Raw genomic sequence first — 15,654 nt, forward strand, 5'->3', positions numbered from 1 at the left:
GATAAAATAAAAAATATTTAAAAAAAACATTTTCATCACTTTATATAGTTAAATCTTTCAACATACCCTTCCTAAAAATAAAAAAATAAAATCCAAAATTGCCTATTTGGATTGAACTGTGTTCACTAATTGAACCGCCTGAAAACAAGCAAAATAGCCTCAACTGGATATTACAACCACGCGACATACGCAGCGCGTGTTCCTCTCGTACTGTCCACCTTATTTCTTCTGGCAATGCCTAATATTCCTTACAAATAGGAACCGGTGATCACCGTTAATATCTGAAGTCACACCCGGTTTCCCAGGTTCTCTTTTTCCCCTTCTCAGCCGTCACTGACCCAGTCCGTACACAACATTTACCGGTTGCTCACGGTAATAAAATTAAAATTGAATAATTATTTACTCGGACATTTATTTATTTTATTCATTAAATATTTAATAATTAAGATAAATTAATTCAAAACACTGTTAATTTATGATGTTTTTTAATTTTCTCCTTGTATTTTTGTTAAGGCTTTGAAATCATATCCGTTCCGTTTTCTTTTCTTTTCTTTTCTATTCTTCGACTGTCTCCGCTTATAGAATTGAAATAGAAAGTGTGAGAAAATTTTGTTGACGAATAGAATGAACAAAACCTAAATCAACTTATTTTTATGTAATTTTTTTTTTTTTAAATTTCACGGAAATCAATCGAATTTGAGATTACAGGATCCGAGCTTAGGGTTTACGGTTTTCAATTGTGAATTTATTGGTTGAAACGGAATTTGAGAAGAAATGTTGATAAGAGATGTGGAATTGTGTTGATTCTAGCTCCGATCTCGAAGCTAGGGTTAAGGTCATTGGAGTAAAGCAATGGATGTGGATTCAAATATGGTGCCGGATGCCGATCACGATCCGTCCTTACAGAAGCAGAATACGGTGACGTCTCCGGCACCGATGGAGAGGGAGCAAATAGCCGAGCAGCCTCCTGGATCTCCGACTGCTTCGGCTGCGGCTCCACCGTCACAGCAACAGCAACAGCAGCAGAGTCCGGTGGTGGGGCCGAAGTGCGCTCCTACTTACTCGGCGGTGAATGCGATTATAGAGAAGAAGGAGGATGGGCCGGGCCCGAGGTGCGGCCACACGTTAACGGCCGTTACTGCAGTTGGAGAGGAGGGTACGCCTAATTATATTGGGCCTAGGCTGATATTGTTTGGTGGTGCGACCGCACTTGAGGGCAACTCTGTGGCTTCTGGAACACCTTCTTCTGCCGGAAGCGCTGGCATTAGTAGGTTTTCTTTATTCATTAATTATTTTTGTTGCATTACAAAGATACATGCTGCTTAAAATTTTAATTTTATGGGAGGTTAACTGACTTGAGGATTGAGAATATAAGAATTGTTGCTGGAAATTAGGTATCATGTTAAGTGCCGGCTTATGTTGTTGCCCTAGTAGTTTAGGATACATCTTTTACCAAGTAATGGGAGGTTCTGAGGTTAAATGAGAATCTCTTCTTTTACCAAAGCCAATATAAGCTTGGAAGCAATTTTTGTGGAATTAAGTAATGCCAGCTGCAACTTTTGGTTAATATGTGAGAAATCTTAATTTTGTTGAAGCCAAAATGGTTGAAACTGGATGACTAGGTTGTTTTGGTTTATAGGCTCTGCATAGTTTCTGAACAAGTTGTAGTCTGAGTGACACAAAAACAGCAGCTTTTTTATTCCTTTCAAATATGATCATTGTTTATCGCATGATTAAACTGAGTTTTTTTATGTAGATTTTTTCCAACTAAAATCCGCTGTGGTTTTGTTGTTTCACTTAATGTAATTGTCTGGGCAAAAGAAACGAAAATCAGCAATCTAAGTGGCATATCAAGTGTGCTTGGGTTGAAGGCAAAATAATTTAAGTTGTCGTATTTGCTTATATTCTTTTTATCATATACTGTTAATAAAAATCCATTTGTAAATGGATTGAAGGGTTCAAGTAATTTAAGTCTAATTTTTGTTAATTAGGTTACACTGGCATACTTACCAAGAAAAAGGGTTACTTTGGCATGATTTGGTTACATGGTATAATTGGACTATGATGCTTGGTTCTGTTTTTTCCTGACTAATTCGAGTTGTTTATTTTTTCTTCCGTTACTATTTGGGATGCTTTTGGCTGAACTCACTGTTTTTTTTTGGAATTTGAATCATAGTTTCTGAAGTCAGATCAAATGACACATGGTTGTGTCTTAATGTCTTTAGTTTCTTTAGATGATACCAAAAAAAAAAGGGAAATGATCTATGTGCCTATGTAACCTTTTTATACTGAATTTATATATCGATGTGCATGTTTTGGTGATAAAATGTCTTTCATTTATGTTGTGTGTATCCATAGATCTTGTTTTATAAAATGGTTTCTAAATAACTAAAACACAGAACCTGACTTGAATTTTGTGGTTTCATAATTCTTATTTCTAAAATGTGTTTTCTACTTTATTTTTATGTTTGTAAAACAAAAATTGAATTGCATAGTGTTATTAGATTTCTTTTAAATGATTTGGCGTTAGTGTTATTGCGGAAGTCTTTATAATCCTGATTATGAGTCAGGTTCTGTGTTTTAGTTATTCAGTTTTTGTTTGTGGTGCAAATGCTAGTATCTTGGACTGCTAGTGGTGTTGCATCTATTGTAGAAGAACTGGTTTAATAAGAATATACCATCTTCTTTCCACTACTTATCTACACTTAGAAATGGCATAAGCTGAAGAATAATTATGATTTATAATTCATCTCTTAAAATTTTCTTGAAACTAATATGTTTGACTTGAATTGCAGGACTAGCAGGTGCCACAGCTGATGTGCATTGCTATGATTTTTCAACAAATAAATGGTCTAGGTAAGTCTGGGAGGAAGGATTTATTATCCTGCTAGCCCATGGCTTTTTTTTTAAACTACCTGTATTTTTCTGCCCTGTGTTGATGTTTTTGTGTTCATTAAAGATTCATGCTTATAATAACTGTTATTTTTCAGGATCACTCCTTTTGGAGAACCACCCACGCCAAGGGCTGCACACGTGGCAACAGCTGTGGGGACTATGGTAGTTATTCAGGTAGAGTACATTGCATTTTCTGAGAAGCTTGCTGTTTCACCCTCCCTCCCCCCAACCCCACGCACACCAAATAAGAAAAAGACAAAACATTAAAATTTTTACTGGAATTGTCCATTTCAATGCAGGGTGGCATTGGTCCAGCTGGTTTGTCTGCTGAGGATCTCCATGTTCTTGACCTCACACAGCAACGGCCTCGATGGCATAGGTTAAACTTTTGAAGGATGTTCTTGCTTTTTTTTTAAAAATTTTTTTGGAAATTTATATTTATTAAAATGGATGTGAATGTTTTGTAGAGTTGTTGTTCAAGGCCCTGGACCTGGGCCACGCTATGGACATGTGATGGCATTAGTGGGTCAACGGTATCTCATGGCAATTGGTGGGAATGATGGTAAGTCACTTCACCGTCTAGTCTCTATGTCGTGTGTGCATTATGTTGACGTAAAAAAGAAAAAAGACAATAAATGGAGAAAAATGCATCATAATATTTGGTAGAAATTTTGGTTGTTTCGAGTTATAAATGTCTAAAATCATTGTGAATTATGAAAAATGTTTGCTCTTTGCTTTTCAGGAAAGCGACCTTTGGCTGATGTATGGGCCCTAGATACAGCTGCAAAGCCTTATGAATGGCGTAAGTTGGAACCTGAGGGCGAGGGTCCACCTCCATGCATGTAAATTTTTTCTCCTCTTGCATGAATGCTAAGTGATACCTTCACCAATCTTTCTTATTATTTACATATTGAATTCAAAGCATTCAGAGCAGTACGTTTTATTTATCAAATATGGACCATAACTGGCAGTTGCTTAAATGATTTATGTCATAAATTGTTTGGTTGCATTTGAGTGGTTTGGATTTTGTTTCTCGCTTAAACCTAGAACTGACCCAAGATATATTCAAGTTGTTTTCCTGTCTGATCTTTTATGTTGGAATAGGTATGCAACTGCAAGTGCTCGTTCTGATGGCCTTCTTCTGCTTTGTGGAGGGAGGGATGCCAGCAGTGTGGTGAGTATGCACAAACTTGCTTTTAGTTTTGATGTTCTTTCTCTGTAGACTTGCTTTCTACTTTTTGAGAATGTTATGACAAATTATTTCCTTCATGGTGGACATAAAACTTATTTTGGTATTTTCCACACCTTGTATTAGTTAAGGTTTTGTTTGGAAGATAATCTTTCTTTGAAGGTTTAGATTTGAGGATGGCTGGGGATATAAATTATATTTGCAAGACAATACTGGTAGTTATAAAATTTTAATTGAAAAAAACTGTGACTGTGTTGTAATTATGAGTAAAGACATGTTTAGCTTTTTGATAGCCAGCTGCTAGTGCCCGCTTATAATTTTGAACTTCCTTGTTTTACCCTCCTTGTATAGCTTTCTTTTTGCTGATGTTCAAACTTTTCAATGGTTCTTTATTTTCCTGGATGTGGGGCTGGGCGGTTACATTATTTGAGAGTTGATGTTTCAATGACGTAATGTGTATGTATTCCTTGGGTGTTGATTTTTGGGTTAAGGGAGCTGAAGGCTCTCATATTTTGATCTCATGTTAATTTTGGAAAGAGAAAATAGTTAAGTGAACATAGTTTCTTCTTTTGAATTTTCACATATATGAACAGTTTCAGTTGGTTTGGTTAGTTTTCTCATTGTGAATGTTGTCTCATATATATGAAAATTCAAGCTGTGTACAGTATGTAAGAATATTAGTTTCTCGTCATGCATTCTGGTTTTTTCCCCTATCATTAGTGTCTAATATAAAAAAGTTTGTTGCATTCCCTGCTTGTGTTCGCGCTTGTGTTTTCATAAGCTGATTGTGAAAATTCTTGTTTACATTTAATGCAACATTTATTCTGTTGTGTGATCCAAACTCTTGTATTTGCAGCCTTTGGCAAGTGCATATGGACTTGCTAAGCATAGAGATGGTCGTTGGGAATGGGCTATTGCTCCTGGTGTCTCACCATCTCCAAGATACCAACATGCAGCAGTGGGTTATCTTTTTCCCTTAATTTTCCTTAATTCTATGGCCTCTCTTCTTTTCTTTTATTTGTTTTGTGGCAAAAGGTCAATCAGTGAATACTTACCATGCTTCTAGGTCTTTGTTAATGCACGGCTTCATGTGTCTGGAGGGGCACTTGGTGGAGGACGCATGGTAGAAGATTCATCAAGTGTTGCAGGTATTTGAATTTGGTTTTTGGAATCTTTGACCTCTACTTTTTTGGTAAATTGTGATGCATGACCTTGTATTTCGTGGTTTGATGAGATCTTTTTACTTGTATATGTTGAACATGTGTTTCCAGAGATAGAAGGCATGTAAATGGTTGAGATAGTTCTATATGTCATTTATGACCTCTTTCTCTGTCACTTCTGATGCATATATGTTCATGTTAGAAATATTGTGCATATATACTGCATGTATATGCGTATATCTGTGTCAATTTAATGTTTTATTTATTATTTTCTGAAATTTTAAGTATATCGCTTTAGCTTCTTCTTGGTGTAGTTTGAGGCTAAAGGTTGTTACAATTTAGAATTTCGGGTTAAAGGGTCTGTTAAAAAATACCAGGTAACAGATGGATGAATGCATGGTTTGTGGCAGTTATGGTAAATTAAAACGTACCAGGTTGCAGGGCCTGCAATTGTAGTTTCTAATGTCTTAGGCTTTGTTAGGGTTCAATTATTGATGGTGTTAAGTGTTGAGTTTGTAAATATCTATTGTGGAATATGGGAAGAACGATGTCAAAGTGAAATATTGTGGAGGAATAAGAAAATCCAGTTCACATCTAGGCTGCTTAATTGTTGCACATGGTATTTATAGTTGAATGATACAATCCTTAATAGGTAAACACTATGGGAAGTTTCTCTTACTATTTGTTTTCATTTATTGAAGGAGTTTGCATACATATCTTCTAGATTTTGAATAATTGTACTTGAGTAGGACTTGGAAGATATTGTACTTGCAAAATACTTTGCAGTATATAATTAAGCTAGTTATTGATTGGTTTTCTTGGAAATTATAATTTGATGGTTCTAGATGTTCCTTTCTTTTTCCTTCCTGCTCTTTTTTTTCCCTCTGTGACAAATCCCCGAAATTTTTGTGACATTATACCTTACGTAGGTATTTCTAGTGTATTTCAACCCTTGGCTTCTTGGTTAGAAGCAAGGTTCTTATCAACTTGTTCTAACCTTTTGTGTCTTTTTTCTGGTAAGTATGTTGCAGCAATCATGTTTTTAGTTTGAGCAAAAGTAACAGATTATCTCATCGTCACTTGCCTTCTCTGAGAAGTTAAATCTTGTTTTTGTTTTTGTTTGTTTTATTGTTGCTGTTAGTGTAAGATGGATTTATCTTTTCTTTTAGGAAAGAAAAAAAAAAAATTTTTTTTAGTCTTTTTATCATTGTTAATCTTTTTTTTTCTTTTCTGGAAGTTTGAAATTGTTTTTGTTTGCAATCTATTGGTTATATTTCTACTGCTGTGTCAAAGTAAATGACTCTTTAATGTTTAAGAGGAAAAGAATCAGTCACAGCTGCGGATGCACATGACCAGAACTGTTTATTGTTATTGCTGATTTTTTTAAAATTTTTTTATCCTGGGTGTTTTTTATGCCAGGGGAATGTATATTCTGTCAGGAGCTGTGCATTTATAGAAATCTTACTGGTCCCTTGTGTTTTCCTTTCTATAGTCTTGGATACTGCAGCTGGAGTTTGGTGTGATACAAAATCTGTCGTTACTAGTCCTAGGACAGGCCGATACAGTGCTGATGCAGCCGGTGGAGATGCTGCAGTTGAGCTGACAAGGCGTTGCAGGCATGCTGCTGCTGCAGTTGGTGACTTGATATTTATTTATGGAGGTTTACGTGGGGGTAAGATATACATTTGACTTGATAATTTGCTGTCATTCTTTCCAATGTATCCTATATCTAATACAAACCTAGCATTACATCTGTCTTCATACTTTTGCCTGATAAGGGATCTTATATGTTTTTGCCAAAATTAGCAGCATATTCCACTGCACAATCTTGCACTGCCAATAGAAATTTTTTGGAGAAAATAGATGATACTGGTTTCTTTACCTGAATTAATTGGAGGCCTTTTTTATTTGACATATAACTAGCATTGACATAATATATCTTCAAGCTTTGTGTATTCTATGTTTGTGCTGAATTAGTTCAAGATGGGATGTGCCACCAGTTAAGAAATATGCACTTTCCAGAAATAGGATTCCCCAGTTGATGAAAAGTTATGTTGATTTCATTTCAAAGAATTCAGTTGGCATATGTTGATGGTGGCACCTATAAGAGGATTTGTTGATGGTATCTGTAAGAGGATTTCAAAAGATGCAGAATCAGATTGAAACTTTTATGGAACATATGTGGTGTTGAGAAAATAATCAATGAATTTTGTGAAATTTTTGGGGAACTTGGTAAAAGGGAAAAAGACTTGGCAGTGAATGACTACCTTATATTTGAAGAGAGATGATAAAAGCTTGATGTTGTCTTTGTAGCTTGCATGTTAGAATGTATCAACATGCCCCTTTAGTCACTGTTATTTTTCTCGATTTTTTATGTTTTAAAAATGTCAAGGCATGATCTTGCAAGCTGACAATTTATACTATGGCATCATAGTATTGATCTGTATGCTTATGTTTCAGGGGTGTTGCTTGATGACCTACTTGTTGCGGAAGATCTGGCAGCTGCCGAGACGACTTCTGCAGCTTCACATGCCGCTGCTGCTGCTGCATCAAATGTGCAAGCAGGGCGACTTGGAAGGTATGGATTTGCTGATGAAAGAGCAAGACAAGCAATGCCTGAAGCAGCTCCTGATGGTGCAGTTGTGCTGGGAAATCCAGTTGCTCCTCCTATTAATGGTGACATGTATACTGATATAAGCACTGAAAATGCCTTGCTCCAAGGTTCTAGGTGAGCTAGCTTTGGTGCATGTCATGATTGCTATGGTTGGGTCTCATTCAAAAGAGTCGCTTACGTTGAATTCTTGTGCAGGAGATTAAGCAAGGGTGTTGAGTCGTTAGTTCAAGCATCAGCTGCAGAAGCTGAGGCTATCAGTGCTACATTGGCTGCTGTCAAGGCACGGCAAGTTAATGGAGAAGTTGAATTACCAGACAGAGATCGTGGTGCAGAGGCTACCCCTAGTGGGAAACAGATGATTAAACCTGATTCTGTTGGGTCAAATAGCATTGCTCCAGCTGGAGTCCGGCTGCATCATAGAGCAGTAAGGACAAGATTTTGATGGCTGAGTCAAAAGTTATTGTGATCCTATATTAGCTTGAAGGTGCTTATTTCACGGCTTCAAGTCTGATGTGTTCTTTCACGCTGTATTAGGTTGTTGTCGCTGCAGAGACTGGTGGAGCATTAGGTGGTATGGTCCGACAGCTTTCTATTGACCAGTTTGAAAATGAGGGGAGGAGGGTCAGCTATGGGACCCCTGAAAGTGCAACGGCAGCGAGGAAGCTATTAGATCGCCAGATGTCCATCAATAGTGTCCCAAAGAAGGTAAAATTGATGAGTAAAGTTTGTGGATCCCACCCATGAAGCTTTACAACTTGGCAGTGAACCCCATCCAATTAGTCAATCACCATAGATAGAATTGATTGACTATTTTATTTTTAATTCTACTTAAATAAGAATGGAAAGGTAAAAAGGCTTTTTCACCATTAGAGTAACTAAACAACCATGCATACGCAGACACAGATTCGCAAATTTTGATGAGAGTTCACTTGTAATCTGTTATACCTATTATAGACATTAACATTTGTACTTCACCATGGTCTCTTTTCTAAACATTAATAACCCTGGGTATTTCCTCCTGAAGTGAATTAATGATTTGAATCACTAACCTCAGTCTACGAAACAACTAAAAATAAAGCTCTGAAGGGCCTTTCCTCCAGAAGTGATATAATGATTTGAATCCCCAACTCCAGTCTATGCAACAACTAAAAATCAATTTCTGAAGTTCACGTCTCTGAATTCTACTTGGTCTTAACTCTGGGTTATTAGTATTATTATTTATTTCCTTCTTTTTTGGAAGTTTATGTTACTTTTGGTGGCTTTTGGGGGCATTCATGGACGATAGTAGCATTCTGTGTATTGGTGACAATCTTTGTCATCCTTTTTAACTTTAGCTGTTGGGCTACAGAGTTTCCTGTTGTGTGAAATTTGCAAATTGTGCTGTGTGTAAAGTTTTAACATGTTTTGATGTATGGTCATGGGACCTACATAAAGATCATCATGTGTAAATATTCTTGCTCCAAAAATTTATTCCCATGTTATTTGCATAACACTTTTATAGGTATCAACCAACTTAGAATATCATTTATGATTTTAGATGATTTAAAAATGTTCCATGTTTTTTTTTTTTTGTGTGTTGCATGACCTTGTCATTTATGTTGGATTACAGTTGTGCAGTGTCACATTCATCTACCTTCAAATGTTGGGACAGAGTAGCTCTGGGCTTGCTCATGTCTCATATTTTTTATGTACTTTAGGTGAAAAGTTATATCTAAAATCCTCTATTGCACAAAAAATCCACTATTTTCAATGTTTTTGCATAAGGTGTGGGCATATGGAAGTTCCCTTCAGCCCTCATGAGGTAATCGACACATTTCCATGGTTCGTCTATGGGACAGCTTGTGTGTGAGTATTAATCTGTGGGGATGATCAGTGAATTTTTCAAGCCCATGTCTGTACTTTGTGTGTCGCATAGGTATTTGAGCAATTTGAAGTTTTCAATTAGTTTATGTTAGACCCACACTAATGATTGAAAAGCCCTCAAAAGGGGTAGTTTGAGTGGCAAAAGTGGGGATTACCCAAGTAAGAGAGCATGGGTTCAAAATCCATTGGTGACATATCAAAATTAAACTCTAGACTTAATTGATGCAGTGGTCGTTCGGTTGGTCATTGGACTAAAGGTTTCACCTACTTGTTATGATCAAACTCTTAACCAAAAAAAAAAAGATTGAAAAAATTAAAATTATTTTAAGCCTAGCTTGTGTGGATGTCAGATTGCTTCCTTAACTTTCGTTTTCATGACTTGTCATTGCCTATGTTGAGTCCCTGTCCTTAATTTTAGTTACTTATATAATAAATTATGCCTTTTTTCCTTTTATCCAGGTCATAGCACATCTTTTAAAGCCTCGAGGCTGGAAGCCCCCTGTCCGACGACAATTTTTCTTAGACTGCAATGAAATAGCAGATCTTTGTGATAGTGCTGAGCGAATATTTTCTAGTGAACCAAGTGTCTTACAACTTAAGGCTCCTATCAAAATATTTGGTGATCTGCATGGGCAGTTTGGAGACCTCATGCGCCTTTTTGATGAGTATGGTGCACCTTCAACAGCTGGTGACATTGCGTAAGCAATTTTATGATTTATTTTTCCTTCTTATTATGCACACTATGTGGTTCCAAATTTAAGTTGAATTTTTTTCTCAAAGTTTGATAATTCTTTTACTTAGTCGGACCTACGTAAACTGAGGATTCTGTTGTATTTACTAATATTGCAAAAGTCCTTTGAGGAACCTGTAGGGTACTTTTAACTTTGTATTACAATAAAAGTGCTGTTTAGTCATGACTGTTCAGTTTTTCTTTATTTTTGATAAGAATGATTATTTCTAAGTGTTTAGTTTGCTCTAATGTCAGACTTTGATTTTTGGATTGATAAACTATTGCCTTTGGAGTGATTACCCATGCTTGCGTTTTTGTGAACTGAAGTGACGTAGTAGTTATGAATGAACAATGGATTAACTTTGACTTACAAATGAATCGGCATTATGTGGTTGACGAGGTGGTTGTGTTTTCCTTAGTAAGGTTAATTTCAGGATTACAATGACTTGGTGGTGATGAAGGTGCATTTGTTAGTATGTAATAATGGTGGTTTTGGTGGTGGAAATGATAGTGGCAATGTTAATTGCAGGTGCTGATGTAGGTAACATCGATAATGACACCTAGTGTTGGCTTGGGCATGTAGATGGGAAAGTTGTGATGTGGTGTTTGAGAGTGGTCACAATTGCTTCTCTTCCATCAAATGTTAGTATAGTTACACAATTTGTGACAATATGTTAGGAGCTACGGTTTTTGGGGACACGTGTCCTAATTTTAGAGGGTAGGGTTTACTATATAAAGGGTAGTTAGGGTTGTAAAAGGGAGAAAGGAAGAAAATTAGGGTTCAGGTAGTTTTGGCTGCGGGTAGCCGTGTCGGAATTGTGAGGTCACGACTAATTGAATTGTCAGTTTATCCACTTATGGTAAATATTGAACCCTCTTTATCAATAAAATTCCTTCATTTTAGTTGCTTTTGGGTGAGTTTACTTTTTTGATTGATTGAATATTGGATTGGTTTCTAACATTTTGGTATCAAAGCGGTGAGATTTGGGGTTTCTGGTGCAATTTTGTCATGGAAGAATGCGAATTGCCACAGGAAAAGCTGAATCAATGGTGAAGTAGGTTTTGGATCTACCGGTGTTTGAAGCTCTTTTTTTAGTAGCTATGTTAAACTTCTATGGTATTGCAAACTTTTTTGAGGTAGTTTTAATGAACAGGTGGTCTGCTACCAAAGAAAAGAAAAATCCAATTTTCACGCCTTAAAGACAAGGTGATTCTCAAAGGGGCAAGTGATGTTAGGAGCTAGGGCTTTTGGGACACACATCCCAATTTTAGAGGGCAGGCTTTCGTACATTAAGGGTAGTTAGGGCTGTAAAACGAAGGAAGAAATTTAAGGTTTAGGCAGCTTTGGCTATGGGCAGTATTTTAGGCTGATTCGAGAGGTTTTGGCGCCTTGAATAACCAGAATTGGGAGGCTCCGACTCTTCGGATTGCTGGTTTATCCACGTATTGTAAATATTGAACCCCTTTTATCAATAAAATAGCCATTTCCTTCATTTCAGTTTCTGTTTGAGTGTGATTACTGTTGGTTAATTGGATATCAGCTGGGATCTTAAGACATTACAATTGAGGTTTAGAAGCTTGATGCTTTATTTGTATAAATCTATATAACTGTAAAAACAGGGGAAGTGAGATTCAAAACTTGTTCTTTTGTAAGTTACAATTTATTTGCCATTTGATTCTGATCAGATGGTCTCGTGATTTTTATAATTGTCTTTTTCCATTGTTGTGAGTTGAAATCACTAAGGAGTTGAAGTACAGCTTTATAATTTCATCTTTTTTGAGCCACTATTTAGTCTGTATAATGATCCTTATTTTAGATGGCTTGTGGTAGTTTTATTTTGTTCGTTTGCCAATGATACTGGTGCAATAGAGTACAGAGAAATTTATTTTTTCTTTATCCGTAATATTTGTTTTATTTTGTGAAGTTTTACCCATGTTTCTCGAGCAAACATTCTGCTGAAAGGTGTACATAAAGTTAATGTGCTTGGAAGCATGGCTTTGAGACTAATATATGAGCTTCTTAGAATTGGAGGTTTTTTATTTTTGTTTATTTTGGCAGGATAGGAGGCTTATTAATAATTAATATGTTATATCCGCCCTCCTCCATCCTTCCATTCTTCCACTTACGTATGCATGCATTCTATCGTACTCATTCTGTCTCTATCATTCTTTTATTTTGATTAAGTGGGTAGGTTTTGTCCCCTTACAAGCATAGATGGTTGGTTTATTTGCAGTTGCAAGATTACAGCTTTATGCATTGAAATACATACTGATTGCTACATTTTACATTCAACTTTAGCCTGGGAAATTCCATGACACTTAATTTCATAAAATAACTGCAGATACATTGATTATCTCTTCTTGGGAGATTATGTTGATCGTGGCCAGCACAGCCTTGAGACCATCACTCTACTGCTTGCTCTGAAGGTACCATTCGTTGGCTTTTCTGTTTTTCTGTATCATCAATCTTTCAAACTGAACTTTTTCTTGGAGATGGACTTATTATTGTATCATTATGTCAATTTTGCAGGTTGAATATCCCAACAATGTGCATCTAATTCGTGGGAACCATGAAGCTGCAGACATTAATGCCCTCTTTGGTTTCAGGATTGAGTGCATTGAGCGCATGGTATCTTAGTCTATGTTTCTGAAAGTGTCTGTTTTACTTCAGTGTTAACTGTTTTCTCTGGCAATCTAATACATTATCAAACAGGGTGAGAGAGATGGAATTTGGGCTTGGCATAGGATAAATCGTTTGTTCAATTGGCTTCCTTTGGCTGCTCTAATTGAAAAGAAAATAATCTGTATGCATGGTGGTATTGGTCGGTCAATAAATCATGTGGAACAGATTGAAAATCTTCAACGTCCAATTACCATGGAAGCTGGCTCAATTGTGCTTATGGATCTATTGTGGTCAGTGCATGTCTACACTGTTTCACTTTTATGCTTTCAATTATGTTCCGAGTTTTCAAGGACAGTGCAATATGTTTTTCCCTCAGGTCCGATCCGACTGAAAATGACAGTGTGGAAGGACTGAGACCAAATGCTAGGGGTCCAGGTTTAGTTACATTTGGGGTGAGTTTCTTTACATTTCTTCAATTTTTGTATTGGTATAATGTTTTTCACAAGTACTTCAATATTTACTCATAAGTTCAGGTGCTACGATATAATTTTGAAGGACTTTTTCGTGAAATATATGGCTGAAAATTTCAAACGTTTAATTGTCACAGATGCATTGAGATTGTAGAAATTAATTTCTTTTGATACATGTCATTCCCTGCACTGAGAATTCTTTTTATAGATGCACTAGAATTTGGAGATTTATCTATGAAATTTAGAATGTTTTAAAAGATACAGCCCCATGCCCAAAGCTATTTCCTCACTTTTCGGTGGTCTGAATTTGCTGATTGTAATTTCCAAATCCAGGATTTTAGTTTCAAGCTGCACAATCATCATTTAGCCTTGTAATTCACTCTGCCCTTGCGAACTACACCATGCCTTTGAAGGATTCAGTCTTAAATAAGCATTGAACACTCAGCAGTCAACCAAAGCAGTGGGGAATCCACTTATTCAATCTTTTACTATTCCTTTACTTCAATTGTAAACATAAATTTTTAGGGCCATTCATCCAATAGAATTTACTGGTTGGGTTACCCTTTAATCCTTTTTTTTTTTACAATGAAATCAAATTACTTATTCATTTCTTGAGCTTGCTGATCCTGAATGCAGATCTATCAGTTTAGATAGTGTCAAACCTGCATTGTGAGAATACAAGTCTTTTGTCCAAATCTTGATAGTTTTTTCATTCTATTGATAAAATTATGACATGAAACAGATTAGATCTGTGATTGCATCTGTGTGTATTTGAAGTCATATTATAACTAGGTTAAACAAACTCAATCATGCGTGAAACATGTTAAAATTAAAATTCTACTTATAGGCTGTTGTCCATGGTGTCAATTTGGTTAATGGTTTCTCGGAAATTTTGCACCTGATGTCTTTATTTTAGATTTGCGATTTGTGCTCATGTTAGAAAGCTTGCTTTGCAGCCTGATCGAGTTATGGAATTTTGCAATAACAATGATCTTCAATTGATTGTACGTGCACATGAATGTGTGATGGATGGCTTTGAGCGGTTTGCCCAAGGACATTTAATTACACTTTTCTCAGCTACCAATTACTGTGGTATGTAGCCTTTCTCTTTCCATGATTGGTACAGTTTCTGAGTACCACGGATGTTTAAGATTTTTCACTTTTATTGAATCTATAGGTACAGCAAATAATGCTGGGGCAATCTTAGTTTTGGGTAGAGATCTTGTGGTGGTTCCAAAACTCATTCATCCTCTACCACCAGCAATTTCATCCCCTGAAGCATCACCAGAACGCCATATAGAAGATACATGGATGCAGGTGCAACTAATTAAAAGAACCATCTGCACTGAATAGTGAGATCTTTCTTTGTGATTTTTGTATAACGTTCCCAGTGTTTACATTGTTTATTGATTTCTTGCAATTAGGAGCTTAATGCTAACAGACCTCCGACACCGACTCGAGGCCGTCCTCAAGTAGCAAACGATCGGGGCTCTCTTGCTTGGATATAGTAATCTGTCTTCACAATTGCTTTGTATTCTCTCATTTTAGGCTCATGCTAGCACCTGGAGTATCCGGTGTTCTGTATAGAGCATGGTGCCATATACAGGAAATCTCAAACGTGTAATCCATATTCTGAAGAAATTCGAGGGCTTTCTGAAATTTTGGTTTTGGCCACAATTAATAGGGCCTTGAGACGATGAAGATTACTTAAGAGGACCAGGTGACAGGCAGCAGGCAGGCTTACGTTGGTTAATACACAAGTTGCAGTTTGGACCGTCCACCGTTTGTGAATTGAGCGACAGACAGGTAGAAGTGAGTCATTGTTGTTTCTTCTATGGGCTGGTGGTAGTGCTGGGTATTTTTCTGATTAGTTTATATATTTTTTATTCCTCGTTTTAGGTCTAATATATATATTTTTTTCTCTATCAAGAGGGCTTGAGGCCCTTATATGTGATGGTGAGAGATATAGTGCTAAAGTCTTTGTGGGCATCCTTGTATCATAGAGGTGTTGCTTCCTGTAGTTGTCAATTAATGTAACGATTGTGTGAAGATATAAGCATTTTGGTCTGACAATAATTTTGAAGTTTTGCTTATAAAATGTGTCTTTTTT

The 15,654-nt window shown here is 36.5% G+C and overlaps 1 protein-coding gene and 1 long non-coding RNA gene across 2 annotated transcripts; both read left to right on the top strand.

Annotated features, from left to right (window-relative positions):
• The first annotated feature begins 492 nt into the window (after window positions 1–492).
• On the top strand, window positions 493–15,654 carry LOC123225523 (serine/threonine-protein phosphatase BSL3-like). The gene is made up of 21 exons (XM_044649521.1): window positions 493–1,267; window positions 2,796–2,856; window positions 2,991–3,069; window positions 3,195–3,274; window positions 3,363–3,457; window positions 3,638–3,737; window positions 4,000–4,069; window positions 4,941–5,042; window positions 5,151–5,232; window positions 6,737–6,916; window positions 7,705–7,972; window positions 8,054–8,282; window positions 8,393–8,563; window positions 10,181–10,419; window positions 12,794–12,878; window positions 12,982–13,080; window positions 13,165–13,364; window positions 13,451–13,526; window positions 14,501–14,636; window positions 14,722–14,861; window positions 14,969–15,654. The coding sequence occupies exons 1-21, from the start codon at window positions 853–855 to the stop codon at window positions 15,050–15,052; spliced, it is 2,991 nt and encodes a 996-aa protein (XP_044505456.1). The 5' UTR covers window positions 493–852; the 3' UTR covers window positions 15,053–15,654.
• Window positions 10,426–11,944, top strand: LOC123225524. The gene is made up of 2 exons (XR_006504146.1): window positions 10,426–11,506; window positions 11,606–11,944. It is a non-coding gene; the product is annotated as an uncharacterized LOC123225524 (long non-coding RNA).

Source organism: Mangifera indica, chromosome 9, assembly GCF_011075055.1.
Source record: "Mangifera indica cultivar Alphonso chromosome 9, CATAS_Mindica_2.1, whole genome shotgun sequence".
Classification (NCBI taxonomy): domain Eukaryota; kingdom Viridiplantae; phylum Streptophyta; class Magnoliopsida; order Sapindales; family Anacardiaceae; genus Mangifera; species Mangifera indica.

What these genes read in the sequence shown, in the direction of transcription:
- LOC123225523 (XM_044649521.1), top strand. Translation starts at nt 853, where the DNA reads ATGGATGTGGATTCAAATATGGTGCCGGATGCCGATCACGATCCGTCC. An exon ending in GGCAATTGGTGGGAATGATG is followed by an intron (nt 3,458 to 3,637) that starts GTAAGTCACTTC and finishes TTTGCTTTTCAG; the next exon opens with GAAAGCGACCTTTGGCTGAT. An exon ending in TCAATAGTGTCCCAAAGAAG is followed by an intron (nt 8,564 to 10,180) that starts GTAAAATTGATG and finishes CCTTTTATCCAG; the next exon opens with GTCATAGCACATCTTTTAAA.